The sequence below is a fragment of the Esox lucius genome, chromosome 14, assembly GCF_011004845.1.
Source record: "Esox lucius isolate fEsoLuc1 chromosome 14, fEsoLuc1.pri, whole genome shotgun sequence".
Taxonomy (NCBI): Eukaryota; Metazoa; Chordata; class Actinopteri; order Esociformes; family Esocidae; genus Esox; species Esox lucius.
In genome coordinates this window covers 31,249,541-31,263,055 of record NC_047582.1, presented here as the reverse complement: position 1 = coordinate 31,263,055, position 13,515 = coordinate 31,249,541, and the positions used below count along the sequence as shown (strand labels likewise).

The following is a 13,515-nucleotide window of genomic DNA, read 5'->3' as shown; positions in this document are numbered from 1 at the left end:
TTCGGGGCACTCATTCACCCTAATTGCTCAGGAAAGTCACTCTGGATAAGAGCGTCTACTTAACGTCTAGATTATAAAGGTCTAAAATCCCCACGGGAGTGTGATGCTAGACAGAGCTTCCAAACAACGGGAACGCCTATCTGCCCTGTGGGCCTGGAGGGGATCTCGTCCTCACAGACCGGGACACTTCCATCTGGAACAGCTCTACTGAGCAAAAGCTCCATAGGGTATGGTGAAAAAGAGTACCCTACACAGGATAGTGAATAGAGTGCCATTGAAGACTCCTGCCGTGACGGGGGTAACGGACGGATTCTTCACGTGCCCCAGGGGGGGGGACATCATTATCCAAGGAACGCCATGGGTTGTTTTTACCTTCGGTTACACAACATCCAATATCAACCAGGTGGTTGAGCCTGTGAAGTATGATTCGCTAATAGCTCCAGCACATCGTATATCAAGGGTACGGTCAAAAAACAACAACATTTGTTGTACCACTTGAACTGCGCTGGTAACTAGTAACCGAACCTTAAGGTTTGTGGTATAGACCCCAGACCCCAGCTTTCAATGTCTAAAACAGCCAGGAGGCAGAACTTGGATAAAGTGGAAAGGAACACGCTAGCCGTTTGCAAGGAATACCGTGAGAGGGAATTTCAATGAATAGAGAAACTGGATACCATTACAAAAGTGATCCCGACCCTACATCTGTGTGTAACCCTACATCTGTGTGTAACCCTACATCTGTGTGTAACCCTACATCTGTGTGTAACCCATGTGGGCAGTAACATACAAAGACACTCAAGGCATCGATCTAATCTGATTAAATGGTTGGTCATGTGACCAGCCAATAAATGATACAGAAATTGACAACTAAATTTGAGATGCCCTGAATGTTTTCAGGCCGGTCGGAAGCCTAGTGATTTACTAGGCGAATGTGACCAGACACTTTCCATCTCTGAGGTAAATGGATGGTGGACGCTTTGCAGGCTGGAGAAAAGTGTGTGTGGGGCAGGGCCATTACTGATTCTTACCGGGCGGCTGCAGCCAGTTGGTTCTTCAGGTTGGGGGAGTTGGGGTCGGTGGACAGGACCTTAGCAGCAAGCAGCAGCTTACTGGATGACATGGAGATGGTCTTCAGGTTGGACACCACCTGTGTCTGGTCCTCTTTGTTCTGAATAAGGAAGGGAAGATTTCCATTCAGTGTTTATGGCCATTACTCAATTTGGTAATAAGAATAATACCCAAATTAGAATGTATATTTTTCAACACACTTCATGCCCATCTCTATCGGTCACAAAAAGAAAACGTGACCTACAAAATCCACCACAGTGAGAAATTCTCCACAGAACTGCACTGAACTCATCCGAACCCAACAGATACAATTTTCCCCAGTCACATGATGCGGGTCTGACCTGTGATTGGCCAGCCATGTCCACGCCGGCCGCCAGGAAGTCTCCAAAGTCATGGCCGAACTTTCCGGTGGCCTTGGCCAAGTCCTGGGTAGTGCCTCGGGACGCCTGGACCAGCTCATTGGCTGACTGGTTGAGTCCAGCTGCAGCTTGATTCAGGTTGGCCTGGGCCTCCTGGAAGCTCTTTCCGCTGGGCGGGAACTGGAAGGAGGAAAAAAGTAAGATTAAGTAGTAATACAAGAGAGAAAAGACACAGACATTATAGGGAAAAATAATTCCAAATCAGTATTATTTTTTGGCATTTTGTACTCACAGAATTGGCGAGTAGTTTCTTGCTAGCCTCTCCGACGGTTCTTATGGCGTTGTCCACATCTCTCTGTCCAGGCAGGCAGTTCACACTCCTGTTCAGGGCTTGAGACACAGCCTTGGCCACCTACACACACACAAACACATTCTGTGTGATTATTATTTTTTAAACGTCACCCTTTCTTTCCTTACACTGTGGTCTGTCCTGGGAGCCAACACAAGCTTGAATGCTAATAGGCTAACAGTCTCACAGTAAGATCACAGGGCATTGCCTATATACAGTATCTCACAAAAGAGAGTACACCCTTCACATTTTTGTAAATATTTGATTATGTATTTTCATGTGACAACACTGGGGAAATTACACTTTGTTACAATGTAAAGTAGTCAGTGTACAGCTTGTATAACAGTGTACTGTTATACAAGCTGTGCTGTCCCTCAAAATAACTCAACACAGCCATTAATGTCTAAACCACTGGCAATAGAAGTGAGTACACCCCTAAGTGAAAATGTCCAAATTGGGCCCAAATAGCCATTTTCCCTCCCCGGTGGCATGTGACTCGTTAGTGTTACAAGGTCTCAGGTGTGAATGGAGAGCAGGTTTGTTAAATTTGGTGTCATCGCTCTCACACTAACTCATACTGGTCACTGGAAGTTCAACATGGCACCTTATGGTAAAGAACTCTCTCTGGATCTGGAAAAAAAGAATTGTTGCTCTACATAAAGATGGCCTAGGCTATAAGAAGTGTGCCAAGACCCTGACACTGAACTGCAGCACAGTGGCCAAGACCATACAGCGGTTTAACAGGACAGGTTCCACTCAGAACAGGGCTCGCCATGGTCGACCAAAGAAGTTGAGTGCACGTGCTCAGCGTCATATCCAGAGGTTGTCTTAGTGAAATAGATGAGTGCTGCCATCATTGCTGCAGAGGTTGAAGGGGTGGGGGGGGGGGGGTCAGCCTGTCAGTCCTCAGACCATACGCCGCACACTGCCTCAAATTGGTCTGCATGGCTGCCGTCCCTGATGGAAGCAACTTCTAACAGTTTGCCGAAGACAAGCAGACTAAGGACATGGATTACTGGAACCATGTCCTGTGGTCTGATGAGACCAAGATAAAATTATTTGGTTCAGATGGTGTCAAGCGTGTGTGGCGGCAACCAGGTGAGGAGTACAAAGACAAGTGTGTCTTGCCTACAATCAAGCATGGTTGGGGGAATGTCATGGTCTGGGGCTGCATGAGTGCTGCCAGCACTGGGGAGCTGCAGTTAATTGAGGGAACCATGAATGCCAACATGTACTGTGACATACTGAAGCAGAGCATGATCCCCTCCCTTCAGAGACTGGGCCGCAGGGCAGTATTCCAACATGATAATGACCCCAAACACACCTCCAAGACGACCACTGCCTTGCTAAAGAAGTTGAGGGTAAAGGTGATGGACTGGCCAACCATGTCTGCAGACCTAAACCCTATTGAGCATCTGTGGGGCATGCTCAAATGGAAGGTGGAGGAGCACAAGGTCTCTAACATCCACCAGCTCTGTGATGTCGTCATGGAGGAGTGTAAGAGGACTCCAGGTGCAACCTGTGAAGCTCTGGTGAACTCCATGCCCAAGGGTTAAGGCAGTGCTGGGAAATAATGGTGGCCACACAAAATATTGACACTTTGGGCCCAATCTGGACATTTTCACTTAGGGGTGTACTCACTTTTATTGCCAGTGGTTTAAACATTAATGACTGTGTGTTGAGTTATTTTGAGGGGACAGCAAATTTACACCGTTATACAAGCTGTACACTCACTACTTTAAATTGTAGCAAAGTGTTATTTCTTCAGTGTTGTCACATGAAAAGATATAATCAAATATTTACAAAAATCACTTTTGTGAGACACTGTATATATATCCAAGAGTATGACCTGTGCCAGTCTCTGCTGACTGTCGGGGTCTCCCGGCTTGGCGATGGCTCTCTTGGTCTCCTCGATCAGATTGGCAGATTTGTCCATGACGTCACCAGCGCAGTCCAGCATGGCGATGCGGGCCTGAGGGTCGGTGGTCGTCGCAGCGACCCCGCGGGCGGCCGAGGCCAGGGAACGCAAAGCCTGAGCCACGTCTCGTGCTGCCATGCCTGAGAGACACAGAAACATGAGAAGAAGACAGAGAAAAGAAATGGGAGAGAAACAAAAAATGAGATAGGAAAGAGAGAATGAGAGAGCAAAAGAGAAAGGAGAGAGAGACCGATCAAGAAAGCGACAGTAGAGAGACAGGCTAGGACGCAACATCATGGCAGTATGGTCCATCTCCACTAGGGGTTGATCCTGAGTCACTGTGTTTATACAGTCAGACACAAGGTCTGGTGGCCTCGTTCTCTCACAATCACATCCTATTGGAAGATCTACTGGGCACGCAGGCTTTCAACACAGCCCAACAACAGCAACTCTCTAGGCTATCTATGTTTCCAGCAGTCTGTGGGACGAACCAGTGAACGTTGTTGGTCTGTGGGCCGAACCAGGGGGCATTGTGGGTCTGTGGGCCGAACCAGGGGGCACGGTGGGTCTGTGGGCCGAACCAGTGAGTGTGGGACGGTCATTACCTGTGTAGTTCTCATTGCCCTGGGTGGCTTCGCTCAGTAGCTGGGCGATGGCAGAGCTCACAGCCTTGGTGCTGTTGCCCACATCCTGAGAACACTTCTCCAGCTGTAACACACACACACACACACACACACACACACACACATTGCTTACAGGAACAAATAGTAGGTCAGGTACTTCGGGTGTTAATTTCGTCAACTGTTTTGCGTGCTAAAACTGTACAACAGCCGTAATGTAGTTGGATGATGCTATTTGCTTGCGAACATAATGGGAGGTAAGAGGTAGCCTAAATATGCATTATTTAATTTTAAAGAAATGTAAAATGACTAAAAATGGGACTGAAAGTTGGCCATGTCAGCCTTTCATTTTAGGCATTGTTTTTTCCCTATGAAATAACGCATACTCAGGCCATCTCCTACATCCATCATGTGCACAATGTGAGACAGCCGTGTCCAATTACAGCAGGCCTGTTGTGCAGAGAAATAGTGGACGGAAAAAGAATTCTCCTTAAGCGTGTGTGGAGACGGGACCCTATGACGAGCCTTTGTTGTGCCGGTTGCTTCACACTACGTGGCAGGAAGGACCCATCTGATACATGGCACCACCGTGCATACAGTAGAACAGGTCGTGGGTGGCTTGTATGCATTATCAAGTTGGGCTGTGTGTGTGTGTGTGTGTTTGTTTGTTTGATTGTGTAAACGACTCACTGTCTCTCCGGGGAGGGGTCTGAGTTTTCCATCAGCGGCTGAGGCCTTGGCTTCGGTCATGTCTTTCTCCAGGCCTCGGATCACTGTCAGAGCATTGTCTATCTCCAGAGGACCACATGCTTCCTGTGCCTGGATCACGTGACAGGAAGCGACAACAGGAAGTCAACACAGGATGAGGCACCGGTGGGGGGGGGCATAAGGACCCCATATTGGGCAAGACGGCCTGCTAGCCAAAGGGGCAAACAACAGTGCTATAACACACTGGGCCTCAGGTTAGCCATTTCTTTGAGCTAGCTAATTCCACTAGCTAAACGGCTAACAGTACTGCAGCTCGTTACGTGGCGAGTTACGGTGGCTGGCTAATTTCACTACTACGGCACCTGGGTTTGGTTTTGTTGGGTGCTTCGGCGGGTGTTTGCTACCTTCTGTGATGCTGTGCGGAGCTCGGCAAGAGCAGTGGCCAGATTCTTGGCACATTGGCTGAGTTGCATGGCAGAGGCCTGGTCACTAATGGTGGGCACTGTTGCCTTGGCAGCTGTCACCATCTTGGCACCAGGCTGGCAGCAAAGGACGAGGGAAAGAAATGGGTTAATTTGTTTATTTTTTATTATTTTTTTCAAATGAAACAATCTACTAAACCGTGGGTGATGGGTTTGTGACACATCAAGGTGACTTCAGGGGACTTCCTTCCTTGACAATGTAACAGTAATATAATAAGCCTTTAAAGACCACTGACTTGCTGATGAGAATTTCACTTGTTGTTGTACCAGGGTAAAAAAAATATATAAAACTACCCATGCATATTTGAAAAACCCGACATGGTGTCCATGTGACCAACATTATGGGAGTGGCTTGGGCAGGAAGGATGAGCTCACCGGGAGGAAGTTCTGGCTGGCCCCGATCAGTGTGAGCTGGGCGCTGGGGCTGTCAGGCTGGGACTGGCTTCCACGTACCCCCTGGACCAACTGAGGAATCTGGTCTGCCACCACCTGACACATACCACACACAGAGACGCACCGCATACGCGCACGCACCCCACACGCACGCACACACACAGACACAGTACTTCTGTCAGCGTAAAATCCACAGCGTACAATGAAACAGGCACGACCTCAGGTCACAATGCTCTATTTCAAATCTCTCAGTGAAATGAAGCAATGAAAAAAACACCACAAGACCACATTGGTTAATCGGTTGGTACAGTCTAGTTTTGAGTCATACTGTATTTGCTTGAATACGTATCGTCAAAGAAGCATAAAGAGAGATTGAAACAAAGAGAGTGGTAGTGAGAGAAGAGAGGAAATTGACACTTGAACTATGTGAACCTACCTTGAACCTACTTAATCTGAAACCAGGAAGTGAGTGGTGGTTGGGTTGTCATGGCAGGGTAATTCTCACCTTACAGCTCTGGACAAGCTGCTGCTGGGCTGCCGGGTTCTTATTGGACGAGGCTGCGTGCTGGGCAGCGGCTATAGTCTGAGTGGCGGCTGCGGCGGCCTGCTTGGCTGCGTTCTGGCAGGAAGAGCAGTAGAAAAATTGTATTGTTAGACATGACAGTTTTGTTTGACAAAAGGTTTCCAAACCGCATGTCTCCGAAACAAGACTAGGGTATGGTTCAGCAACAAATATAAAAAATGCTTCTCAGTAATCGTCCGAAAAAAAATTCCTGATGTATTGATGTGTAAAGCATCTTAGAGAGTGTCGGACAAGGATCAGCTAAGGCATCAAAACTATTCTGATGTACGAGGCAAAACTAATCCCATATCAGAGCTGCTGCTTGCCGTGTAGGCTCCAAGTCTTGAACAAAAGACAATTTAGTCAAGTATGGTCTTGAATCATGCAAAACAGCTTCCTCCAGAAACCGTGCTTGGGCATAGACAAGTCACAACCAGTCACAAGTTCTGCAAATGTCCTTTGCAGCTACAAAGCGCTTTTGTGGGCTTGACGATATTTTTCTCCAGAGCCCTATAGGAGGACACCTCGGCATCAGCTGAGGTGGTTGTACAGCAAAGAGTGCGGATTGAACACGCATCTGATTGAAGGGCTTCTTAAGGAAACCTAGTCTTTTATTTTGTACTCCCATGAATAACATTAAGGGGTGACCTTCAGAGACCAAGATAAGCTTTCAGTGTTGAGCTGTTGAGGAGGAGTCTGGACATTTCATTTAAAATTTCCCTCTCATTTAGAAGTGTTTTAAAAAAACGGCAACATTAGACGGCCAACGATTTCGATTGGGGGGGAGGGGTGGAATCAGGATTCGGCGGGTCGTGGTCGTTCCCTCTCACCTCCAGCTTGTTGACCAGCCTTTTCTTAATGGCATTCTGGGCGGCAGCATTGGTGGCCATACGGAGACCCTCCGCCGCCTCTCGCAGCTTCTGCTGCTGTTCCTCGCTGTCCGGGTTGGCCGCTGCCCCCTGCGTACGCACGCACGCACACACACACGCACGCACACACACACGCACACACACACACGGCTATGTTAGTGTCACCGGTCAGATCTGAATCCCGGTCCGCCCCTTGGGAAAATCACAATCCTAATCATTAGTCAGAGAAGAGATGCCACATGTTTAATAATGCAGAGAGGAGGTAATGCAGTAAAACCTCAATACGGTACAGTTAGATGGGTCTAAATAACAAATCTACACGCACACACGCGCACACATGGAATTCTCCAGCCATGCTGATAGATCCTCAGTGATAGACAGGAGGATGGGAACTGGCGTTAATCTAAGACAGACCTTGGCAGCCTCCACCATCTTGGCCGTGGCATCCGCCAAGAGCTTGGCGGCAGACAGCAGCTTGCGAGAGTTCTCCAGGTCTGTTTCTCCCTCAGCGTCCATCTTGATGGCGTTGACCAGGTCCGAGGTGGCCTGGGCCAGGATACGGGCCTGACGCACCATCTCGCCTAGAGAGGAAGGGGGGGGGGGGTTTAAATACAGTCCAAATGCCGTTCGGGTTCATCCGTCCGTCCGCTTGGCCTTACCGGCGTCTCCCATGGAGCTGAAGATGTTCTCCGTGACGTCCAGGATGCGGTCGGTCGCCTCGCCGTGGCGGCCGATGGGCCTGCCCCCGCTGGCGTACTGCCTGATGTGCTGCAGCAGCTCGTTGAGGGCGTGGGTGACCCCGGTGGCGGCGGCGCCCACCTGCTTCAGGAGGCCCTCGTCTCCGGTGGCGCCGTGCGACGCCTCCACGCAGCCCTCCACCGACTTGGCCACCAGCTTGCCCGCCTCGATCAGCTGCTCCTGGCACACCGGGGAGCTGATGGTTGGGGCGACCACCTGGACAGGGAGGGGAGGAGGGAGGCCGGGGATGGGTAAGGAAGGGGAGAATGGGCGGGGGAAAGGAAGGGTCGGGTTGAGGGGAGGACATTTTGATAGAGAGGGGGAGAGAGGGATGGAGAGAAACGGCGGTGGGAAGGGAGAGAGGGAAATCGGTTCGATGGGTTTAGGAGAATTACACAAGCCTTCACCACCACATGTGAACCCCTGACAATTGACTAAGCTTCAGACAGGAAACCACTAACCGTCTCTCATTTCAAACGGAAACACACAAATGACCAAATTAGAATATACAACCTAATGCATTCCACACACACAAAAAAAAAAATCACAAACGAAACCATGCCGACGAATGCACGGACAGAACAACACTTTCAGGCGACAGTGTGTGTGTGTGTGTGTGTGTGTGTGTGTGTGTGTGTGTGTGGGGGGGGGGGGGTTCTCCTATTACCCGGGTGCAGGCGACCAGCTGGGAGGTGGACAGGGCGCACTGGGTTGCCGCGGCGATGACGCGGTTCTGGAGAGCGGAGTCCTCCGTCTTCTGGGCCACATTCTTGGACTTCAGCACCAGCGCTGCGGCGGCGTTAGCCACGGCTTTAGCCAGCTGCATTAGCATGTCCTGAAGATGGCAGGGGGAGGGGGACACGGTAAACGACACGACGGACATGGCATAGCCCGGCGCCTGTGGTTTCCATGAGGGCGCACGCGCAGGAGGTGGGAAACTGCCACGTTGACCCTAATTCCAAACCTTGCCTAGAAACGTTGGGTTTTTGGTTGGGATTCGTGGCTCACTGTGAGAAGGTTTAGCACTGTGTCAGACTGGTTCTGCTTTAACTGACTGTTTGTTGTCGTCGTAGCAAAGACGACAAACGACGGCGTGGAATTGTTGTGAACAGAAAAGGTGTGACAGACTGGCTGTAAGGGGGGGAGAAAAGATTGTACATTGGATATTGAAATCAGACGTAAAATCAATGCTAATAATTATCAAGGCTAATCATTTCATTCTGGTTGGTAACAATTCTAATCAGTTTAATTACAATGAAGATAATTTTCGTCTTCAGGAAGATGGCTCAAATTTTCAAATTCATTTTGTCAGATCAAATGAGGTATCAGGCAAATGGTTACCACGAAAGGAGACAAAGAAGGCCATCTTTAACACAGACGGACTTGAATTCATTGGCCGTCAGATTCAGCACCAAGGTGAATTGGAGGTTCTACCAATGACTCCGCTTTCTATAACCCCCCCCCCCATATATGGCCTTTGAGGACGCTCCCTAGGAAAAGCCCCACACATCCCACTATAAAGTATAAATAGTGCACTACCTTCGCAGCTCTACGTGCTCCCCACAGTGCTCCATGTAGGGAATAGGGTGGCGTTTGGAACGCAGGGTTTCACATTCATTGGCTTAAACCTAAATATACTACAGTGTAACCAACTCCAGGCCGGGAGGGGTAGACTAAAGCTTCGCGACTCCGTGGAGAATCGACGGCTCAATCCCAGCCAATCAGGTTCATCTCCCTGTTGAACAGACAAGCTGCATCTTCGCTTATCTACCTTCCAAAAGTAACACTCGGCCATTCTAGAAGATTACATGCAGCAACGTACAGAATAACTCAAAATGGAAAATTTTGTTTAGATTCTGTCTACTACCAGCTTTCTTTCCCCAGAGGCTCTGTACTGACAAACTGGTCTTGAGTTAAATAAAGAGGGCAGAGATTCATAAAACATGTGCAACTGCTTAAATCGTAATATCTTTAACTGAAGAATGTGAATTGTGTTACGTCAACACAGCAGCGTTTCCTACTGGAAGGATTAAAGGCTTGTGCGTGACAGGCGATACGTGGACTTGTCTCCTGCTTGGACCTCTGTGACGAGCCAGCCAGCCAGACAAACACACACACACACAGAGGTAGTTCAACACACGGAAGTCATTAAGGGAAGCCTATCAGTAGGAGCTGGCCAAGAAAGCGTTGGGGTGCAACGCAAGTCCAACCAAACCTGACTTCTGGTCCTACTTCCGCCAAACTAGGAGCGAATCTACCAAACACTCAAGTCAGCCTCCACACTACTCTGGAGGGATTGGCCGGAGGGAGTTTGAGTGGGACAATCGCCTACTGGATCGAGAGGGGTCGGACAGCTCTGGCGTTTCGTTTTGTGAGGAACAAGTTGTGGGAGAAGGAAGCAGAAATAACTAGCAGAAGAAAAATTGAAGACTTATGTAATTTGTGGGAGCTGCGGTTGGGCTACATTGCACGGGCACTTATGAGTAGGTTTTCAGCCGGCCTACTTTCTCAATAATATGTTCTGTCCTCTGAGAATGCACCCCGGGCTATATTATTATATAGGTGCTAGATTACAGCTACATCATCACATTTTCAGTTAAGGTTTTTCCCCCAGTGTGTATATACTACTATCACTGCATAACTCCGGTTGCTTGCCCTTTGGGGTTTCAGGCTGGGTGTCTGTAGAAGCACTTTGTGACAACTGCTGATGGGAAAAGGCTTTATGAAATAAATTTGAGTGATTGGTTGATTGAACACAACAGCCTTCACTGAAAAGACGTGGGATTGTCCCATTTTCAGATTAGGAACCTTAAATTATATTCTGTACCTGATGCCAAAAGGTCTGAGCCAAGTCATGTGGAATTCAGACCTTTCAGAGAAAGCACTTAAGCGGATTTCCGTCACTTATCAAAAACACAGCCGATTTGTTTGGCATTTCCTCAGTATCTTCAGGTACGGTCATGTTCTCTGAGAGCTGTATCTCATCACTTTGAGGGTTAATAATCAACCCAGTTTGCTACAAACAGACCCCATGTTAGAGCAGGGCAGAAGAGGATGATGGCATTTCAACACCTTGGTTGAACTTGCTTATCTGAGACACTAACCTTATCTCGGCGCATTATGCTTTTTTGCCCTTTCCTACTTTGATAATCGAAGGAAAGCGTGTACATAGAAAAAATAAACCCAACTTATGGGAAAACAGAGAGCCTTACAGCACCTGACGATACGCAAGGGAAAGCCAGCAAACATGCGGTCAAATAATTCAAGATTATTTCTGAGGAGGTTTGAAGTTTAAAAACAGACCCCAAGATTACGTCATACCGGTGTGTTCTATATATAAAGTTCAGTGAATGATCCAAGAACCATTAGTATGATTGGCCATTAAGAGTTACAGTAATTCTGATTGGCTCATATTTCGGCGACACGTTTGTTACCAGCATATGACTACAAGGGGGGACGATCCGCCTTGCACCACTGAAAGATCCTTTACCTAGTGACTGGCCAATGGGGGTGGAGAAAAGAGGAGGGGTTATGGTGATGTCACGACATTGCACAAATGATGTCAACAAACTAAAACTGTCCTGGGCTGAACTGTCCCAAGCTTTTGCAGAACGTTACAAAAACCCTGAAACACTACTTCCAGGAATGTTTAGGTATTCACGTCCGGTGTTATAAAAATGTTTTCCAGATTCTGACAACATTTAGACATTGATGAGCCACTGAACAGATGAACTTGGTACAGTTCCCACCAGGGTTGATTCATGGTTGGCCTACCTGGAAACGGGGATCGGCGTCAGCCTCTCCGATCTGAGACAGCAGTTCACCGCTGGCCTGGCCCACATTACCCGCAGCCTGCAGGAGCACCTGACGGGGCTGATGGGAAAACAAGACGCCCAGGAAAGCACAGGACACGTGACTGAACAAGAAATGAAATGTTCATTTACAAAGGGGTTCAAAAGGTGTGCAAGTCGTGGACTTGTGTTGCTTCACGTCAACTTACGAGTGAAACGAGTCATATCCAGTAAGCACAAAATAAAGAAAAAGATTTGAAACAGACAAACAAGGAGACTCTTCGGGTAAACGCAATAAACTTGCAGGTAGAAACAAAAAACCAAGAGGTGTTTTGGCCCGCCGGGACGGGAGTGGAATAGCCTGGCTGCGTGGTGTTACTCCAGGGTTTGTGGCGTGTTACCTCGGTGTTGGCAGGCTGGGCGGTCTTCAGCATGTCTGACACGGCACACGCCAGGTTCTTGGCCGCCCCCAGCAGCTGGTTCCCGTTGCCCCCCTCGTCCTCCATGAGGGCGGCGAGAAGCTTCACCCCCTTGGACATCTCCGTCAGGTTGGAGGAGATGGTGGTCACGGCACAGCCCACCGCCGTGTAGTCGGTCTCCGCCGGGTCGCCTGCAGGAGGACAGTGCGTACTCTTAGCAGACGGCACGCCCGCAGTAACATTCACCGTCGCGCGGTGAACGTCCCGATCTGATCTCACATGGTTTATTTTGCTCCGTGTAGGTTTAGCAACTGCTAATCTGCCAAACAGCGCCCCGGGAAAACAACAGAAACTATGCATCAAGAAGCAACGGGAGCAGACAGGGTTCCCACGGGGGGGGGGGGGGGGGGCGCTACCTGCTGTGAGGTTGACCATGGAGGCGGTGCCGGCCGTGATGGCATCCACCTGGGAGTGGATCTCGTGTTTGGACTCGTCCATTTTGTTCTTACGCCAGGCTTGGGAGGCCTGGGGGTACGGGAAGACGTGGGTTAAAGATCACACTGACAGCTACATACACACCATTTAAAAAGATACACACTCAACTAATGAGTTCTAAGTCAACTTCACCCTTTAACCTTCACCCTTTAACCTCTGCAAGGGACGAAAATAATACCGTGGAGTTGTTCTAGAAACGGCTGCTTTAAATGGTACGGATAAAGCAGGGGTGTACATCCTAACGAAGACCTGGCGTCCACCAACGGTCACTTGTGTCTACACATCCATCATGGGCGTTTACAAACAACGTCCGTGACGGGGTCTTTCGTATAAATCCTCAGAGGTTACAGGTCAAAATGAGCGGTTTGTTTTTCAAGGTGTCTCACAGCGTCTGTGCCGAGTGGAGGCAGGGTGTCGAACTCGTCCAGCGAGGCCTGGGCAGCCTGCACCGCCTGCATGCTGGAGTTGATGGTTCCAGTCAGGGCCTGCTGGGCCGACGTCTGCGCACACACAAGCACACGTTAAAATGTTTACTGTTAAAAAAATAAACAACATTTTTTGGCATATTGTTTCAGCTATAGAGGTCAGCATTATAAGAACGGCAATAATGCACAGAGATATGTATTATAAAAAGTTCTATAGGAGGAATCGGATCAGTTCAGTTTTCAATAATTATCTTTTTTTTTGTTCTAAATTCCACTTGACCCCCGACCCCAGAAGAGTGACTTGGTCCCCTGGGACCCC

At 48.8% G+C, this 13,515-nt stretch overlaps 1 protein-coding gene across 4 annotated transcripts in view; it reads right to left on the bottom strand.

Annotated features, from left to right (window-relative positions):
* Nucleotides 1-13,515, bottom strand: part of tln1 (talin 1) — a 77,861-nt gene that overhangs the window by 27,330 nt on the left and 37,016 nt on the right. For all 4 annotated transcript variants that reach the window (XM_029125206.2, XM_029125205.2, XM_029125208.2 and 1 more), the window contains 17 exons: nt 13,158-13,271; nt 12,693-12,801; nt 12,259-12,467; nt 11,841-11,939; nt 8,734-8,901; nt 7,988-8,282; nt 7,743-7,909; nt 7,290-7,418; nt 6,403-6,516; nt 5,880-5,993; nt 5,427-5,561; nt 5,005-5,133; nt 4,300-4,402; nt 3,626-3,834; nt 1,720-1,839; nt 1,410-1,607; nt 1,029-1,168 (listed from right to left, as the gene is read on the bottom strand). In XM_029125206.2, the coding sequence (XP_028981039.2) occupies nt 1,029-1,168; nt 1,410-1,607; nt 1,720-1,839; nt 3,626-3,834; nt 4,300-4,402; nt 5,005-5,133; nt 5,427-5,561; nt 5,880-5,993; nt 6,403-6,516; nt 7,290-7,418; nt 7,743-7,909; nt 7,988-8,282; nt 8,734-8,901; nt 11,841-11,939; nt 12,259-12,467; nt 12,693-12,801; nt 13,158-13,271 (2,552 nt within the window). The remainder of the gene's footprint in view (nt 1-1,028; nt 1,169-1,409; nt 1,608-1,719; nt 1,840-3,625; nt 3,835-4,299; nt 4,403-5,004; nt 5,134-5,426; nt 5,562-5,879; nt 5,994-6,402; nt 6,517-7,289; nt 7,419-7,742; nt 7,910-7,987; nt 8,283-8,733; nt 8,902-11,840; nt 11,940-12,258; nt 12,468-12,692; nt 12,802-13,157; nt 13,272-13,515) is intronic.